General features: G+C 33.5%; 1 protein-coding gene across 6 annotated transcripts in view; it reads left to right on the plus strand.

The window, feature by feature from the left end:
• Positions 1-19,438, plus strand: part of itga4 (integrin alpha 4) — a 47,601-nt gene that overhangs the window by 19,644 nt on the left and 8,519 nt on the right. For 3 of the 6 annotated variants that reach the window (XM_042764206.1, XM_042764207.1, XM_042764205.1), the window contains 15 exons: positions 1,458-1,619; positions 2,166-2,278; positions 4,142-4,239; positions 5,359-5,488; positions 5,617-5,684; positions 5,765-5,894; positions 7,389-7,474; positions 8,033-8,095; positions 8,184-8,321; positions 9,845-9,953; positions 11,536-11,630; positions 12,317-12,407; positions 13,907-13,952; positions 14,616-14,770; positions 16,756-16,910. In XM_042764206.1, the coding sequence (XP_042620140.1) occupies positions 2,245-2,278; positions 4,142-4,239; positions 5,359-5,488; positions 5,617-5,684; positions 5,765-5,894; positions 7,389-7,474; positions 8,033-8,095; positions 8,184-8,321; positions 9,845-9,953; positions 11,536-11,630; positions 12,317-12,407; positions 13,907-13,952; positions 14,616-14,770; positions 16,756-16,910 (1,398 nt within the window). In that variant the 5' untranslated portion in view covers positions 1,458-1,619; positions 2,166-2,244. Of the gene's footprint in view, positions 1-1,124; positions 1,620-2,165; positions 2,279-4,141; positions 4,240-5,358; positions 5,489-5,616; positions 5,685-5,764; positions 5,895-7,388; positions 7,475-8,032; positions 8,096-8,183; positions 8,322-9,844; positions 9,954-11,535; positions 11,631-12,316; positions 12,408-13,906; positions 13,953-14,615; positions 14,771-16,755; positions 16,911-19,438 lie in introns of all 6 variants that reach the window. The other 3 variants (XM_042764202.1, XM_042764203.1, XM_042764204.1) reach the window with 2 other exon arrangements.

Below are 19,438 nucleotides of genomic sequence, written 5' to 3' on the forward strand. Positions count from 1 at the left end.
AGACAAGTCTCTCTTTCACACTTATTAAAGGGTCTCTGTGGATTCTTCCCTATGGAGGAAGGAGAGAGTGGCTGTAACTATTGATAGACACTGAAAGAAATGCACACACAAACTGTGAGTCTCAGAGCAAAAAAAGTGACACACAAATGTGCTTAAAGAGTGTCTGAGAGACTTGATGATGTCCCAGGACTCACACTGTGCTCCTTATCCACAGCACATGTGCACTCAGTATAATCACTCAGAGGGGAATTGTGTCTGAGGCATCCTGAGACTCACACATTTAATAAGGCTGTGTGTGTGTGTGTGCGTACGTGCGTGTGTGTGTGTGCGTGTGTCTGTGTGTGAAAATCTGTGGTGCGTGTGTAATAATCTACTTTGTCATGGTCATAAGGCTCTCAAGAAAGTGAAAAAGGATTTAGCGTGGAAAAGATGGTTAGATAGGCTGATAGGTTGTCAGATGGACAGTCAGTAGATAGAAAGACATCACCCAAACTAAATGCTTTTAAAGCTTTTAAAAAGCACTACTTTATTTGTGTACATTGTTTGTGCTGTAAGTCATTACCAATTGTCCATAAAACCAATCGAATTCCTCCGTAATCACTTCCATGACCTATAAATCTAAAGTTTATAAATGAACAAATGTAAGCACTTTGTGTTAAGTCAACCATATAAATTGAAACATTTGTTGAAATTATTTTTATTGCTAACTTACAAAGTGCTGTTAAAATGGACTTTCTCATTGTTTTGAAAAATATTTTGCATGTCAAAATAATAGTAGGCTAATTTAAATCGTTTTTTTTTTTTCACTCTTCAAATTCTTTTAATATTCTCTACTGACTTCATCCGCGTTTTACCACAATAGTCGTGTCATTTTCAATAATGCGATTGTTACTAAGGTAACATTTTTTTTCCTCATTTCAAGGTTAACAACAATTTAATCATTTAATATTATTCATTTATGCAGTGTAATAAAAAAGTCCTAGTAATCTGGTCAAGTTCGATCGTGTTTCTAATCACAAAATTTGGAAAAAGCTTTACTTTTGAGATAGGCTATTCATTGTTGTTGGGGCGTCAAACAGAACATATGATGTTTAATACATCCTGTTCTTCATAATTTCCTCTAGACCGTTAGAACGTGTCAGAAGCGTCCACTGTCCGGCGAGCTCAGCGCGGTCCCGCCCCTGCGGCACGCCCGCACTCACTTCAAAGGCTTCCCTCAGAACTCAGAGCGGTGTGACGTCATGAAACATGATGCGAGCTCGAGCAGATGAGATGCCGGAGCGCAACAGGCGAGCGCACATTGCAAGCGCACAACTACCATGACAACTTCCTGATATCTTAACCAAAAGTTTATTCGAACTCTTTGCGCTTTTGTTTTTACGCAGCATTGGCTTTCTTCTGTGTGCTGTGTGTGGTGCTATGACTGATTACCAGATGATTTCATCACTACTCTCTAGACATTTGCTGAAGTGGACATCTGCAGTTGGGATACTGTGGTACCTGTTGATTCTGTGTGATTGCTACAATCTGGATGTGGAGCATCCTTTAGTTTTTCATGGGCCCAATGGATCATTATTCGGATACTCGGTTCTGCTTCACCAGCATGCTGAGGACACATGGTAAGTGTATTAAACATGCTTGAGAAGTTTTGATGTTGTATGTCAAGGGTGAATGAGCAAGTTTAAGTTTTTACACATTTTTTTATTTTTTATTTTTTTTTGTGCATTTGTTTTTATTTCTGACCACCATTTAATGCTAAGTTGAATCAGATAAATAAAATGAATAATAAAGTGAACAATTATGGCTCTCACCTTTTCAACCAACATCAAACTTTCTGCCAGCATGCATTTTATACATCTATCCAGCTGTTAGATACTGACACACCTGCGGTGTGACATGCTTTTCTCCATCTAAAACTGTTTAACAACATTTTATGCTTGCTGCTCTTATGACATCTTATTAATTCAGAGACTATGCAAATATTTATTCTTAAATTCATTTGACACGCTGCTGGACCGTTTATCATGAATCATTTGTTCTAAAATCTTGATGCTGGTAACAAAAGTGGCAAAAGACACTTCATGCATAAAGTAGCCAGGTGCAAATGAGGATCAAATTCATTGGTAGTTTCTATAGACTGTGTTTAATTTCATATTTATTGTTAAGCTGATAGTTGGAGCGCCTGTGGCCGATTCCAGCTTTTATCGTCATACCAAAAATCCTGGAGCCATCTACAACTGCAGCATGTGGAGCGCCCAGTGTGAGCAGCTGCCTGTTGGTAGGTCTTCCCTCCTTTAACTTCAGAAATTCAGCTTTTCTTGTTATTTTATTGATAATCCAAAGGGTAGAATTGTAAAAAAGTTTAATAATTAAAAATGTTGCTCTTAAAAGTTAGGTTATATGTGGAAATTTGGCAATAAGTTTACTTTAGAGTATCAACCAAATTCATCAGTAAAGCATTATACAATGCTTAAGCGATCAGTAGTTCATGAGGGGTCCAAAAGCTCACCAAAGCTTTGAAATCCCATTTAAACCTGGAAGAACAAGGTTTAGGTTATTTTTCTTCAATCTAAGCACAAAATTCTCTTTAGGTCACTCTGGAATCATGCTGGAGAACATGATCATCAGGTTTTGTCCATGTCAGCTCCAGTCACGCGGTCATTAAAGCTAAAGAAAATAACAAAATTAACATCCTGAAATTCATGAATTTTTATTTTGCTTTTAGTTTTATTGCAATTGTTTAATTACAATAAACTTGTTATACTGCTAATATAGTTTCTAGTCTAGTTTCACTAGTAGTCCCTGATAATATACATATATAATATAATCAATTTAATGACATTTCATAAAATTTGAATGTACTTTAATGATCTGTTAAACACTTTACATAATCTAACAGTGCTTGTTTTGTTATTTATAAAAGTTATCCCACTGCTCCTGTGGATTTCTTCCTCTTTTTTGTCCTTCTGTTTGTTGTAGACCAACTCTGAACAGTTAAACATTTCTATTTGACCACATTATTATGTTTAGACGTCACACTTCTGAATGCGTTCTGATTGAACTTGTGTGTGCTTTCTAGCCCCCTGACTGTGAAAACGTCCTGTGAATGAATTCCCCATGCGGGGTCAGCCAGACTGTGGAGGGTTTCCTCCTGTCAGGAAGAGGATGCTTATATTCCCAACCCGAAACAAGGGATGGGGGATAGTCTTCTTTGTAGATCAAGCTACAGGATATATATAGCTTGCAAATAAAATGTCTCTGTTTAGTCAAGGGAAATGGCATTGAACATATCATTTCCACCAAAAGCCATGCTGGGCTGGAGTGCACACATGTTTCAAGAGGTTTCGTTATTAGTGGCATTTGCTATCACTATTATTATTGCTCGTACTTAAGGGTTTGAACAAACCCCTAGTATCTAACTTTAGCATGTAATTCACCGCAGTTCATGTGCTATAGATGGGTTTTTAAGGGGTTGTGTGCAATAACTTTTGTGTGCTATTACTTGTCTATTAGGCTTTACAAGTTTTCCCTGTCGAATGATAAAATGGCTGAAAACAACTGTAATAGACTTTCATTTTAGGACAGAGCCATATTTAGAGACAAGATTTGGTTCTTAGGAGCCTTTTCACTTGGGCCAGTATGCAACCCCCTAGCTACCACACTGAAAATACCTTAGCAACCACATGCAATACCCTGGCAACCACCTACAATATCACATTGTGAAGTTTTATGTGTGCAAAAAACACCTTTTCGTCAAAAAATGTCAAGATCTAGTTGCTTTTAACAGTAGAATTAATAGTTTAATATGGTTTTGAATGACATGGTTCATAAGAGATGCTCAGAAAACTCCAGTTTTTCACTTGTGCACTTCACCCAATGTCTTATTCAAGATTTTCTTTTTCATCGCAACGTTACTTTCAGAGTTATTTGTAGCATTGTTTTTGTAAGTTTCACCATAGCTCCTGCATCCTGTGATATTCAGCATTAAATTTGTGAGCCACAGGTGTGAATTTGCTTGAGATGAAAAACATTTGTACTGCATGTCTTTAACATTTTGCACAGTTTCCCAAAGTACAGTACACTGTTTGGGCTCTTGATTGATTGTATGTTAATTTAGGCACATTTGGCTGATTGATTTCAGGAGGTGTACGGCACTGTGGAAGACACTGTTTGGCAGAGAATGATAACCAGTGGCTGGGTGTGAGTCTGTCCCGGCAGCCCTCAAAAGGCCATGTTTTGGTATGTCTGTTGGTCAAAGCATGCGCTACCATTCACAGAGGCTGCATTTATTTGATCAAAAATACAGTAATATTCTGAAATAATATTACAATTTAAGATAACTATTTTCTATTAACATTTATTTTAAAATGTAATTTATTTCTGTGATGACAATTACTCCATTCTTCAATGTCACATGAAGCCTTCAGAAATTATTCTAATATGCTGGTTTGGTACAAATTTCTTATTATTATCAATATTTGCTTAATATTTTTTATGGAAACCAAGACACGCTACTATTTAAATGTTTGGTGTAAAATGGAGAAAAAAAAAATACTTTTGAGACACTAAAGACACTTTTAATGTTACAATGTTAATGTTAAATATTTTTATTTCAAATAAATGATGTTCATTTTATTTGAAAGAACACTGAAAGAATACTGAAGAAAAAAAAAATAATGGTTTCCATAAAAGTTTTAAGTGGCAACATTGATAATAAGAAACATTGTTAATAACAGAAGACCCCAGCAATAGCTGATAATAAGTGGGCACCAAATCAGCAATGATTTGTGAAGGATCATGTGACACTGAAGTAATGGCTAAAATTCAGCTTTTATTCAGACATAAATTAGATATTAAAATATATTAAATATAAAACAGCTTTTTAAATTGTAATAATATTTCACAGTGTTACTATTTTTATTGAATTTGATCAAATAAATGTAGCTTTTGGTGGTGGTTCAAAAATGTTACAAATCTTAACCCTCTGAAGTCGATTAATGCGTATACGCGTTATGAGGCATTTTCTCCTGATAACCCCGAAAATAACTTAAATTACACTTTCAGTTTTGATCGTACAGATCAAATATTTGAAACATTTATCATATTTGAAACATATAACATATTTGAAACATTTGACTGTTAGTTTACATTTTTTTATGGCGTTACCTTGTGAATAAATGCATAGCTACAATTATTATTTTTAATTGAAAAATCTCCTGTTTACTTCTAAGTCAGAGAGAAGGTGGAAAATGTTAATGAACAACTAAGTTATGATTGTTTCATGTGGAATATATATAAGATGATGAGTTCGATAAGTAAATAGTTGTTTACTTTACTCTATGCTGGTTTAAATTCTAGGCTTGCGGACATCGGTGGAAGAATATCTACTACTCTAGTAAAGACAATCAGAACAAGCTGCCGCATGGTGTTTGCTTCAGACTCAGCCCAGATTTAAAACAAGCCAATCATATTATCCCCTGCTATAAAGGTACAGATTTCCATTATTGTCATATTGGTAGCTTGTGGTTCTCTGATCCAAACAAAGTGTATTCTAAAGCACACTACTACTAATTTCTCAGTGTCAAATGAGCACCACTGTTCTTTTTCTCTGTTTAGATCATCAGAGGAAGTTTGGTGATGGTTATGGGTCATGTCAAGCAGGAATATCAAATTTATTAACAGAGGTATAAGGTACTTTTATGGTGTTTTGATTGAGCTGACATTGAACTGATTTCGTAACAATATACATGTATTGTGTTTGTAGGACCTGATGGTCATGGGAGCTCCTGGTACCTCATACTGGACCGGATCCGTTCTTGTCTACAACACCACAAGCAACATTTCAGCTGCTTATGTGGATGATGACAATGAAGTTCTCTATGGCAGCTATTTAGGTAAGTTCACAAACTGATAAAGTTGTTTGCTTTGTAACAAATCCAAGTAAGCTGTCCCATGTCGGCAAGGTTACAAGGTATCAGAGACGCAAAGGACTGTAGGCACATTTATTGTGCTGCCTGCTAAGATGTCTCATTTTATTCAAATCCTTTTTCACAGAGAAGGCCATCCCAGAATGCCTTGCAACAAGCATGTGTATTAGAATTGTTGCCTGTGTAAAGCATTCCAAATTGTCCATTTACAGTATGTGGTTCCATAATGGCTAGGAAGCTTCTTTAAAATACAACTATCTATGTAGGTAATATACAACAAGCCAACTCTAGGTTTTAGAACAGGAATACTGTATGGTCTGTTTTTAATGGTTTGTGTATGAAATTATGTTGGTAGAAAATTAGTGATTTTTTTCTTTTGGGGTTTAGGGATACTGTGATCTTATTTTGCTAAAATGCATTTATGCATGCAAAGAGATAAATATAATCCAGTGATCATCAGCTTCTTAAGACGTGCAGCAGGAAACAGACGTTTGCTGTTATAAGGCATAACGTTTTTCTATTTAAACAGGAAACAGATACTGTTGCATAATCTATGAGCATCAGACTTTTGCAAAAATATGTGACAGGCTAACCTGTCACTTTGTTTTGACCCCATGGCAACCTATACATACTTTGCAAAAAAACATACATTTCGTCAGTGCCATGGGATTTCTTGGCATCGTCATCTAACAATAAAGTAGTTAAAATCACATTTATTTGTATACCACTTTTCACACTACACATTGTTTCAAGCAAATTGCAAGCCTGAAAAGTCATGTAGACTAATAATTTTTTTTTTTTAAAGTCTATATTTTTATTTCATCAGCTAGAAATAGCTTGTTGTGAAGCAGTTTCTGTAATATGACTTTAAAAAATCATTTTACAGTAATCACAAGTGATCTAAATTAAGAGTTTTCATTCAAGCCACACATGTGATTTAATATTCAATTTAATGAAGATACAAGAGTAACTTGTAAAGATTAGTTGAACAGTGTTATTTTAGTATTAAGTAGTAAATCAGTTCTTATTAATATTTTGAATTATTTTTTATATTTTACATTTTCATTTTAAATTTTGTTGTGCTTTTTATTGTCATTTATATTAGTTTTCTTTCTTTTTTTATATGTCTGGACAGTTTTTTATTTTATTTAAATTTTAGTATTTTTTAAGTACATCAAGTTAAACTACATGAAAATGAGAAATGCTGACTTGGCAATTAGCTGAAATAAAATATTATACATTTTTATATTCAATAAAATTTTTATATTTTGTTTATTTCTGTTAATGTTTATTTTATTTAAAGTTTTAGTTACCCATAATTAGGAAGATTAGGAAGATATAGACTTTTTAAATAATTGCTTTATTATTATTTATTTATTACAGTTTTTGCAGTGTTTTTACAGACTTTAAAAGGGCAGTTAAGATATTTCATCACAATGCGTTTTTTTTTTTTTCCATCAGGTTATGCAGTTAGTGCTGGACACTTTCTAGACCCTCAAAGCACTGAGATAGTGGGTGGTGCTCCCCAGCATGAACAGACTGGTAAAGTAAGGGTTAACACCACCACCATCATCATCTTCACCTATCTGATTATTAGAAAAGACCCTATTTTGAAATAGTTTAATGTTGCAGTTCTCTAGTTTGGTTAGGCTGTGCAAGAAATTTTCTGGAGCAAAAGGAGAATTTTGCCAACACCTGTAGGATTTTGTAGCTTAATAACAATCTTCTGAATATCCTATACTGAATATCAGTAGTTGTGTATAAATGGATTTAGGTATGAGACCCTCTTGACATCTACTCTGTAGGCAGTTGCGAACAGTAAATCAGTTAAACTGAACTCTTCTTCCATCTGTGCGGAAGAGGAAGTAGGTTTTTATTTGCAGATGTGCTCAGTTTGCAGTGTTTATGAGTTTTGTGAGTAACGGTCTGATGATTTTACCAAAGAAACAGAGACTGGAAAAAAAAGTTGTCAGGGAGCTACCATTCATATTTGTGATGAAACTATACTTAAATGTATTTAATTCACAAGCATATATAATCCACTGTTAGGCTGGTGTGTGTTATAGTTCCCATTTCCCATATTCCTGTGTTGTCTTTAACTCCAGGCCTACATATTCAGGATTAATGGCAACACTTTGAAAATTGTTGCAAAAACCAAGGGCAAGAAGGTAAGAAATTTCAAGAATTTTAAGTGTTCGTGAGGTATCCAGGTTCCAGCTGAATGAACGCAATAGTGATGTTCGCTTCTGTTCACAGCTCGGCTCTTATTATGGAGCTAGTGTATGTGCTGTTGACCTGAATGCAGATGGACTGTCCGATCTGCTGGTTGGGGCGCCTATGTTCAGCTCAGTGAGGGAGGAGGGACGTGTACACGTCTACATAAACCAGGGAGAGGTGAGACAGTGACATGATTTATTGTTTAATTATGTTTTGATGCATACCTATGGGTTTATCTCACAAAAATTGTTTACCCTAAAAATAAAAGCAATAAAATGATGGTTGTTTTTTTGTTTGTTTAACTATTTTTATATTATATTATATTATATTATATTATATTATATTATATTATATTATATTATATTATATTATATTATATTTATATTATATTATATATATATTATATCATATTATATTATATTATATTATATTATATTATAGTATTTATATATTTATACATTTAATGTTTTTTAATATTGTTTTTTTTGTTTGTTTATATATATTATATTATATTATATTATATTATATTATATTATATTATATTATATTATATTATATTATATTATATTATATTATATTATATTATACATTTAATATTTTATAATGCATATATAAATGTAATATTTTATAATAAATATATAAATTAGGGCTGTCAAATTAATTAATTGTCATTAATTGCATGCAAAATAAAAGTTTGTGTTAACAAACAGTATGTGTGTGTACTTTGTATATTTATATGTATATATAAATACACACACATGCATGTGTATATATATTTAAGAAATAAAAGTAATAATGTTTATGTTTATATATAATATAAATCATATATAAAAATATAAACACGCATGTAAATATTTCTTAAATATATACATATATATGTGTGTGTGTGTGTTTATATATACATATAAAATATACACAATAAACACACATATATTATGTAAACACAGACTTTTATTATAGGTCGCAATTAATCATTTTGACAGCCCTAAAATAAATATATAATTTTAATATCTTTTATATTATATATTGATTTTCCAAATAATATTTATTTATATATAAATTTAGACAATTTGCATCTCTAAAAATAATGTGAAGGGATGATGAGAAAATGTGCTTAATTTTTTAAACCATAAAGCTTTTGCCATGGAATATGTTCTTGATGGGTTTGATGAGATTCACCCATATATTCCTAACTATATCGGTAATTTTAGGAAGGTATTTCCATTGTAATGCATTTGATGAAGTGACACATCTACAAACTGTCTTATCTTATTTTGCTGTTTGTTCAGTGTAAAAGTATGTATATTGGCTTTGATCGTGACCACCAAGGACATACCAGTAGAACAGGTTTCCTTTTCCCATAATGTCAAAAATTAACCACCTACTGTACATCACAAAGCACCATGCTTTTAACATTTCACATGTGACTGCTTCACTGTCACCATTTACTGCCTTGTTTGTTGTTGTTGTTGTTGTTGTTTTTGCACCTCTAGCAAAAGCACATTTTCTGGTCACAGTTGAAGGGCTTTTGCCTTTGTCTGTGAGAAGATTGTAAAACTAGTGCATTGCAGTCATTTGTGCATAGTGTAAACAATATATTACTGCGATGAGAGACTTTATTTATGATTAATTGGAGTGTAAACAGTTGTGTATCTGCTTCTCTTGAAAATATCCTTAATATCACTGTGTCTTTTTCTCAGGCTAAATTGAAAGAGGCAGACTTTGAATTAGTTGGGAGTGACTCCTACGCAGCACGTTTTGGAGAAACCATTGTGAACCTTGGTGATATTGATGATGACGGATATCCAGGTACAGTACTGTATGTCTAACACATTTATGGATTGTTTATAAACTTTCTCAGTTTGTACATTTCTCATGCTGAATTGCTTTATTTGACTAACTTCAAATGTTGCTGTATCATGTTTTGCTGTATTTTAATGTTGTCCTTAGAAGGGTTTGATTTTTTTTTCAGCAAGCAAGGTTTGACGTAAACCTCAAAGTTTCACTTCATCATTTTATTTCTTCTTACATTTCAAAGCCTGTCTTCTGTCATTGAAACCCCCATCTTCACATTAGAGTGGTTTCATGGCTATATATGGATATTGGTTAATCTCTGAATCAGATTTGGAGATGATCTTGGAATTTCTTGGTAGAGCGGTGTGTGTGGTTTAGAGACAGAACATGAGCAGAAGGAACAACTGCTAAACTACTATAATAGTAATAGTAAAAAAGAGTAAAATTGCTGTTAAAAGAGTGCAAACACACCCACTCACACATATTTGAACTTACTTGTCACAGTGTCATATTGTTACTGACTAGTGCCAGTGCGTCAGCAAAAAAGTATTTGTTTTTCAAACCAAAATTATTATATAAATAAAGTATTTCATGATTCGAATCTGGTCTGTTATAAAATCTAGTGAGCTGCCTATTACCTACATGGGCAGCTACCTCCTGAGAAAAAATACTAACTATGTGATATTCTAATAAAATTACAAATATCTAGCACACTAAATTGATTTGTAGTTATACTAAACTGTTTTATTAGTTCTTGTCAATATTGCATGGATTGTACAGTATGTATATTTGTAATGATTTCTATTAAATGAGTGCTTTCACTGAGCTAGCAGTACTTAATGGGAATGCCTTTTTATGAATAATATATCATATGTATATCATATTATATAATACAGTATATGCAATGCTATGTTAGAATTTAACGATTTGACCAAAATAATGTACTATACCATTCCAAAGTTTGGGGATATTAATTTGTTTTTAAAGATGAAATTAAATAAATTAGTATTTTTATTAAGCAAGGATGCATTAAATTGATCAAAGGGGACAGTAAAGACATTCAAAAGATTTCAAATAAGTGCTGTTTTTCTTAAATTTCTATTCATCAAAGAATTTTTCCACAAAAACATTCAACATTTATTATAATTTTTCTTCTTAAGAATTCTTAAGCACAAAATCAGCATATTAGAATTATTAGGATTATATAAAGGATTATGTGACACTGAAGACTGGAGTAATGATGCTGAAAAATCAGCTTTGTCATGTAATAATCATTTCATTCAAGTTATATTCATTCATTTCTCATTTGTAATATATATATATATATATATATATATATATTTATTTTATTTTTTTATTACAAATTTTTTTTTCGCATTATTGCTGTTTTTATTGTAATTGTTTTATCCAAAAAATGCAGCCTTGGTGAGACTTCTTTCAAAAACATTTTAAAAATCTTACCCAACTTTTGAATGGTATACCTTAGAAGGTTGCATATCTATGCTGCCTACATTTTGTAAAAGTCTTAAAATGTTGTCTAAGTAGACTGAACACTAGGTTTTGGAACAAAGCTAACACAACAATGCCTTTGTTTCAGATGTGGCCATTGGAGCCCCTCAGGAGAACGATCTGTGTGGTGCTATATATATCTACAATGGGAGGAGAAGTGGTATTGCACGGAGTTTCTCTCAAGTACGTTCTCCAGCTGCTGTTTATGCTGATATTATGGGCAGGGAAGAATGAAACGGAGGCGGGAAAGGTCAGACCTGAGCAGTCCTCCCCATCCTGTGCGAACTGCCCTATTGTTTTGAGTCTTTCTTGTTCTTTCTTCCACACTGGAGTACTAAGAGGAAAGCGTTCGGTCTAATTGCAGTCATTTCCTGAAATCCCTCTCTCTCCACATATAGTTTCAAGTGATCAGAACTAGACAAATCCGAATCATGAGAGTCCAGTTATAAAAGCAAATGCTTAGGGAGAACTTCATCTAATTATATTAACTTCAGGCCAAAATGATTACATACAGGATGTTTGTAGTGATTAGCAGCAGCTCTTGTGGTCTTGTAACTGTACTGTGATTTTCCAGTAATTGTAGAGCATGGCACACTAGCAGTGTCAAAGGTCATTGGTTTGATTCCCATGTAACACAAACAAATCAAATATGTAACTTGAATGTAAGTACTTTAGGATAAATTTGTCTGCAAATTGAAAAAAAATTAAGGTACAATATGCAGCCATCTGGTCATTATTGCAGAATAAACTGTGACTGGTGATCATTTGCATGTCTCTTGAAGTACAGTACCATTCCATTAGCATTTAATGTGCCAAGTGCTGAATCTAAATATCTTCTGAATCCTGTCTTTGTGCTTTCTTCAATGCAGAGAATAACAGGCTCTTTGTTGGGGAAAAACCTCAGGATGTTTGGCCAGTCAGTGTCTGGAGGAGTTGATATTGATAGCAACAATTATCCAGGTAACGTTTTTAGCACAAAACATGAATAGGATATGTTTCCTCTGTAAACAGAAAGCATGAATGGCTAGTTCAGCCTACATTACGTTCTATAAGTTTTTTTTTTTTTTTTTATTTTTTTTAGGATGCATTATTTTTGTTTTTCAAAATTTACAGTAAAATCATTTATAATGTCACAAACGATTTATTTTAAATAAATGCTGTTCTTTTTAGCTTTTTATTCATCGAAGGTTCCTGAAAAAAGTTTCATGGTTTCTGCAAAAATAGGAAACAGCACTGTATATTAAAATATTAAACTATTTTCATTTTTTTGCACACCAAATTGGCATATTATGATTTCTGAAGGATCATGTGACACTGACTGGAGTAATGGATGCTGAAAATTCAGCTTTGCATCACAGGAATAAACTACATTTTAAAATATATTAAAAGAGAAAATAGTTCTTTTTAAATTGTAATCATATTTCACAATATAACTGCTTTTTCTGTATTTTTAATCAAATAAATGCAGCCTCTGTGAGCATAAGAGACTTAAAAAGAAATCTTACTGTCCCCAGTCTTTTGAAGGTAGTGTACCTGTTTGGTGTTTTGACAGGAAATACAGTGAATTAGACCTCAGACGAGTTATTAGTGCCTAAAAGAGAGTGATGTTACTGCCTCAACATACTGTATAGTTATTCAGTTCTGTGTACACTACTTGTACAGTATTTAATATAAATGTGGTCATCACTCCCTGACTTTTTGGAAGTGAATTCACTTCTCAAATGTGGTTGCTACTTCCGAAAACAAGCAAACGTTGCATGCATAAATGAAGATCAGGGACCGTATTTAGAAAGCATGTACATGGCCATATTATAACACCTCTTTAAAGGAAACAGCATGTTGCCACATGTTTTCAGATCAGCCTTTTTTTAAATCAAATATGCCATGGGTGTCAACTGTGATGTGCTTTCTGAATATGTATCACGGAATCAAGCTGACGCAGTCCTATGATTTAATTTTCTTTCTTTCTTTCTTTCTTTCTTTCTTTCTTTCTTTCTTTCTTTCTTTCTTTCTTTCTTTCTTTCTTTCTTTCTTTCTTCCTTTCTTTCTTTCTTTCTTTTTGAAAGGTCATGTTCATGTCAGATGTGTCAGAACTTGTTCTCAGGCTCTATTTCCTGTCTTAAAATAGTAAACTTTTTGAAGGCAGAGAAAAAGCACAGATAAAGAATGGTTAAGTGCTACATACTGTTTTGTAAAAAAGTAGTATGTATCCTATGAACAGTATGCAGATTTTCTGTATGAATGAAATACCATGATTGCCTATAACTTTTTCCACATGTGTGGTGTATGCAATTAGAGCACAGTTTGTGGAACACTGTTTCCCACAATACACTGTGTGGTAAAATTGTTTATAGAAATGTTTAATATTTTAAAGAATATCTGTGGACTGGTGAGTTAGAATTGTGTGAAACAAGAACTTAGTCAGGTGTGTTTTATGGGACTTTTATGTTCCTGTCCAGATGTTGCAGTGGGAGCTTTCCTGTCAGACTCAGCTGTGGTGTTCAGGTAAAAACAGCAGATTCATTTTTAACACATATTTGCTTTGGTAACTTCAGGCTTTAAGATTTAGTTTTAGCTGTAGGAATTTGTTCCTGCATAACTCCTGTGTTTTTTACATGTAATCTATATCTATTATATTTTCAGTTACCAATAAAACTCACTTTAGCACATTTAAATACATTCCACAGTATTCTGAAAAAATGTCTTGAAAAATCAGCGCAGAAAATGCCCAAAATCTGCATGTTACATTATTTTTTTATCCTAGTGAATATTATTCAGGGAGACTATTGTGTTAAAGTCTGTATAAGCTCTATTATATAGTCTTGGCTATATTTACATGAATTTTCAAACCATTTCACCATTTTGAAATGTAAAATAGACACTTCAGCAGGCATGGGATGTTGTTATATGGGGTAAGTTGTCACAGTGGGAACCTGCCATTAAAAATCTATATACCGTTAAATTGGTCAACTAAATTTAATAAAAAAATAAAAATAAATAAATAACACTTTAAATTGAAAAGAAGATAAAGAAAGATAAAGAAAAAATGTAATAAAATATAAATTAAAAATACCAGTCATACAATTTGACAAAATCTCCAGATAGCCCTGGCCTCCACTGTTAATTTTTTTGACTTGACGACTAACCCATTAACTCTTGTTGTTTCAGAACGCGTCCAGTAGTGAAGGTGGATGCTGTCATGTTGTTGCCTGAGAGCTTGAACCGGTCCATAGCTCAATGCACTGAAAATGGTCTTCCTGCCGTGTGTATCAATGTTATGGTGTGCTTCAGAGTCCGAGGAAAACAAATCCCGGGAAACATAGGTAAGACAGTAATACCCATTGGATATAATCTTATGTTAAAAAGTGTTTGGAAAACTGTACTTTTGACTTAAAATTCCCCCAAATCCACAGTATTTGTGCAGTAAAACCCTAGAGTGATACAAGAAAATTCTGAAACTTCTTGCAGTACTATCTGACTTTTAGAGATGCGATGTGAAGTGATGCGATATGATATTTTGAGCTTCTCACATGTAGCAATCTGTACGTATTTTGCATAGTGGGTACGAATTTTGACCTCAAAGTACACTGGTACGATTTGTTACTCTACACGCGCAGTACTCAAATCAAGCAACAGCAAAAGAAGAAGAGTTCATTCCCCAAATAACAAGCATGGAGGATTAACTGATGTGTAATGTGTGTGTGACTGAGTGCAGACCTGCTAACCGTTGGAAAATATTTAACATTAAATCTTGCATTTTGCACATTGTGCAATTACGATTTTGATAGTAGCTATAATATATGAAACCCCTCCCCCAAACCCTGTGTCCCGTCCCATCATACTGATGCTACTCCAAAAATAATTCCAAGCTTGGCGGGTCTGCACACATGCTCTCAGAGTTGAGTACACAGTGTTTAAGGATGAACGTTTTGGGCTCAAACTCTTTGTTTGCGAGTGGCTGTGCGTTGGCTCGTCTTTTCAGCACGTGCATCTTTCCCAGCTCTTTATCTCTGCCCCACATCCCCTCTTTTGTTGTGGCGGTTAGAGGGCTCAGGGTGTGTGTCAAGGCCTGCCTTCACTGATAGAGCGACACTCACTGACCAAATAGTAAACAACAGAGCCGTGCTTGATGACAAATACTCATAATTTTGAAACTGATAAGACGCAGCGACAGCAGAAATATGCCACCCAGAGATTTTGCTATAGCGTTTATACCACAGTAGATTGATTTATCTGTATATCTGTCAGTTTACAGGACTGCTGCGTGTTATTTAACAGTGGGATAATAAAGAGCGGGATTTCCCAAACAAGGGTAGAACTGTTTAGTTTTTGTTCACAGTCACACAAGAACTTCATAATGGCTTTGAATGTAGCTCATCCAATCAGAATTCAGAGTCAAAACTATCCGTTTTATAGTTGTGTAGTTCTGTTTTTGCCCTCATGCTATATTATCATTTGTTTGTAATGAATAACTGATTTGCATTCAGTACAAAGAAAATAATCAAATGAGATAAAGTACTTTTCATTTGTAAAGGATTTAATTCATTTGATTATCTAAAAACGGGTGTTATTTTATTTTAGGGCTGTCAAATGATTAATCACGATTAATCACATCCAAAATAAAAGTTTTGTTTACATAATATATGTATGTGTACAGGGTATATTTATTATGTATATATAAAATACACACACATAAATTATATGATTTAGAAAATATTTACATGTATATACATTTATATATTTATATTCTTATATTTTATATTATAATAAAATAATTTAATATATAAAACAAAACATATTCTTCTTAAATAATATACATGCATGTGTGTGTATTTATATATACATAATAAATATACACAGTATACACACATATATTATGTAAACAAAACTTTTATTTTGGATGTGATTAATCTTGATTAATCATTTGACAGCCCTATTTTATTTATAACCAATTTTTTGTTGAATTTGCATAAAGCATTTTGGCTGCCAACCTGTATGACCTCAATGCTCAAATGTTTTAATAAAAATAATGAAAACATTTTGTATGTAGAATCTGAGGAATCTGTTAGATTTTGATTTCTTTCAATTTTGTGCATTTAAGAATATATACTATTTAATTTAGTTTTGCATGGACAATCTGTTTTTCAGCTCCTTACAACTCCCCTGAACATTCCGTCATAAACCCCGAGTTTCACCACAAGATGATACTGAATTTCTGAATTCAATTTCTGAATGCTCTGAAGATTTAACAGGTTGTCAGTGTCTGGCTGTAACTTTGTCTCTGAATGTCTTGCTGTTTCCTGTGCAGAACTGAAGTACAACATAACAACTGATGTTCACCACAAAGATGGCTTCCCTTCTCGTTTTTATTTCATTGGAAATGGCACATCCAATGTTACAGCGGGCAGAGTGAAGGTCAAGCATGAGCAGCTCACCTGTGCCACCCACCAGGCCTTCATGAAGGTGCGACACTCTGTTCATGTCACATTATCACTTTACTCATAAGCAAATTGCTGTACATTTTATGGGAAAAAAATGGTGTATTTAACTTCTATAATTCACTTTTTTGAGTTAGTTTTTTTTTTTTATCAAATATTTATATTTTATTTCAGCTATATTTCATTTCATATATAAGATGATTTATACATTTTAGTTAACAATAACAACACTTGCATACAGTGTTGAGGAAACGGGAAGGAAACAATGATCACTGGTAGAAATGAGAGGAGAAGACTCAGGTTGTGCTCCAGTAAAAAAAACTAAATATACATGTAAATGTATGTTCACATGTATAATGAGATGTAGCTTACACTGCAAAAGGCTATTTAATTGATTAAATATAAGCGCTGCAAGTTTCAAAGTCAGGTGATGCGCTGCTTTGTTTACTGCGGTTAATGGGGAAACGGCTATATTCCTGACGAAAGGTGCCACCTGCTGGCAGAGAATGAATTTGCATTTTTCAATAAGCCCTTCTGCTCTTTGTTTAGACCAAAGCCAAAAACGACCCTTATTTTTACGCAGAAAACAAGCAGTTGTAAATGTGAACTGGTGGATTGACAAGAAGATAATGAATTATAAAAGCCTACTGTACACTACAGTATATTTATGTTATTAAATGTATATAATTGTTTGATAATAAATGTTTAAATTAATATAAAAATAATATAATATAATGTAATACATAAAAATTGTTACTTTTGAATCTGCTTTCCCCATAACCGAACCCCCCCCCCCCCTTATTTTGGTACCCAACTGTTGACAGGTATGTTTTGAATGCACCTGAAAAGCCAGATGTGTCTAGACATTTTCTTTGAACGGCCCACATTGTGTGTTATAGACTTAAACACTCTATACAGAAGTGCTGACTCAGACTCAAGCCCGTGGACTTAACAGCTGTGATTCGCCCACGTCACTCTCCTCTTCATGCTCGAGTTAATCAGCCTCTCTGAGAGGCCCAGGTGGTGTGACTCTCTCTCTAGGTTTACAGCGTGACTCCACACAGGAGGCCGAGATGATAAAGAGGCTCTTACAGATAGTTTGTTGGAGTTGATAGCAGGTTGTCGCTGATGGCGAACAAGAGGAAGAGCCAGGCAGGATGGTGTGGGGGAGGACGGTACAGAAAGAGACCTAGACAGTTGATAAAGTGCAGATAGATGGCTCTGTGAGTATGAGTGAATGTTCCAGGTGTTTGGTGGGCCCCTCTGGACACCTCTCCCTCTGTCTCTTCCTGTAATCAGGGCCATCTGATCCAGCTCATGTTTTACACAGTAATTAATGGAGGCCTTTGTACAGCTTCGCTGTTATTAATGGCCGCTGATGGAGACGATGGGCATAAACACGTGTGATTATCTGTCAGAGGCAAACCCAAACAAAGAGGCTGCTATATTTGTGGTATTTTTAGAGCTTAATTAATGAGCAATAAGAGTAATGAATGGAACACAAAGCAGATGTGGCAGACACCTTGTGCTGTGTTTTAGAAAGGTTGTCGGCCCCTGTTATATTTTGTTGTATTTACTATTGAAACAGAAAGTTTGAGGTGGGTGTATTGAATGGTGTGCTCTTTTATTTTTTACACATAGCCAGTAGTCTTATTTATGTCAGTCGCTACTTGCTAATATGCAGGCGACACTGGTGAGAGATATATTGTTATTCTAGAGAGAATTTGACTGAAATTTTGAGACATGCCAGTTTAAAAGTTTTTTATTAGATTTTTAAATGTTTTTTGGGGAAAAAAATTCTCTTATACTCACCAAGGCAGAATTTATTTGAACAAAAATAAAGATATTATGAAAATGTGTAATAAATGTTTTCTATTTATATATTATTTAAAATCTAATTTATTCTTGTAATGACAAAGCTGAATTTTCAGCATCAGTCACATGATCCTTCAGAAATCATTCTGATATGCTGATTTGGTGCTCAAGAAATCATTATCTTATTTAAATTTGTATCATAATCAATGTTTAAAACAGTTGTGCTGTTCAATATTTTTTTTTTGTGGAAACTGTGATAGATTTATTTTTCAGGGCTCTTTGATGATTAGAAAGCTCAAAGGAACAGCATTTATCTGAAATATAAATCTTTTGTAACAATATAAATATCTTTGTTCCATTTAATGCATTATTGCAAAACTATTAATTTCTTTAAACACAAAATCTTACTGACCCCAAACATTTGATTAGTAGTGTATGTCTGTTAATACAAGAGGAATCTGTTTTCCTAGGAGACAGAGAATATTTTGTTTAAAGTAAAATCTTGTCCACTTTTACTATTACATGACATAGATGGGCTCAAAGCTTTACTTCGGATTTCACGGGGTCTGTAAAATATTTTTCTGCTTTGAATACTGAAGCTGTATGCTGTTGATTAATAATTTAGTCTTGTCCTTCAATATGTAAAAATGAACCTTTAGAATAATTTAATTGCAATGACTGGCCAGTAAATTATTGTTCTAAATATGCATCTGTTTTAAGAGTGCTAAAGTGAGAATA

The sequence above is a fragment of the Cyprinus carpio genome, chromosome A9, assembly GCF_018340385.1.
Source record: "Cyprinus carpio isolate SPL01 chromosome A9, ASM1834038v1, whole genome shotgun sequence".
NCBI lineage: Eukaryota > Metazoa > Chordata > Actinopteri > Cypriniformes > Cyprinidae > Cyprinus > Cyprinus carpio.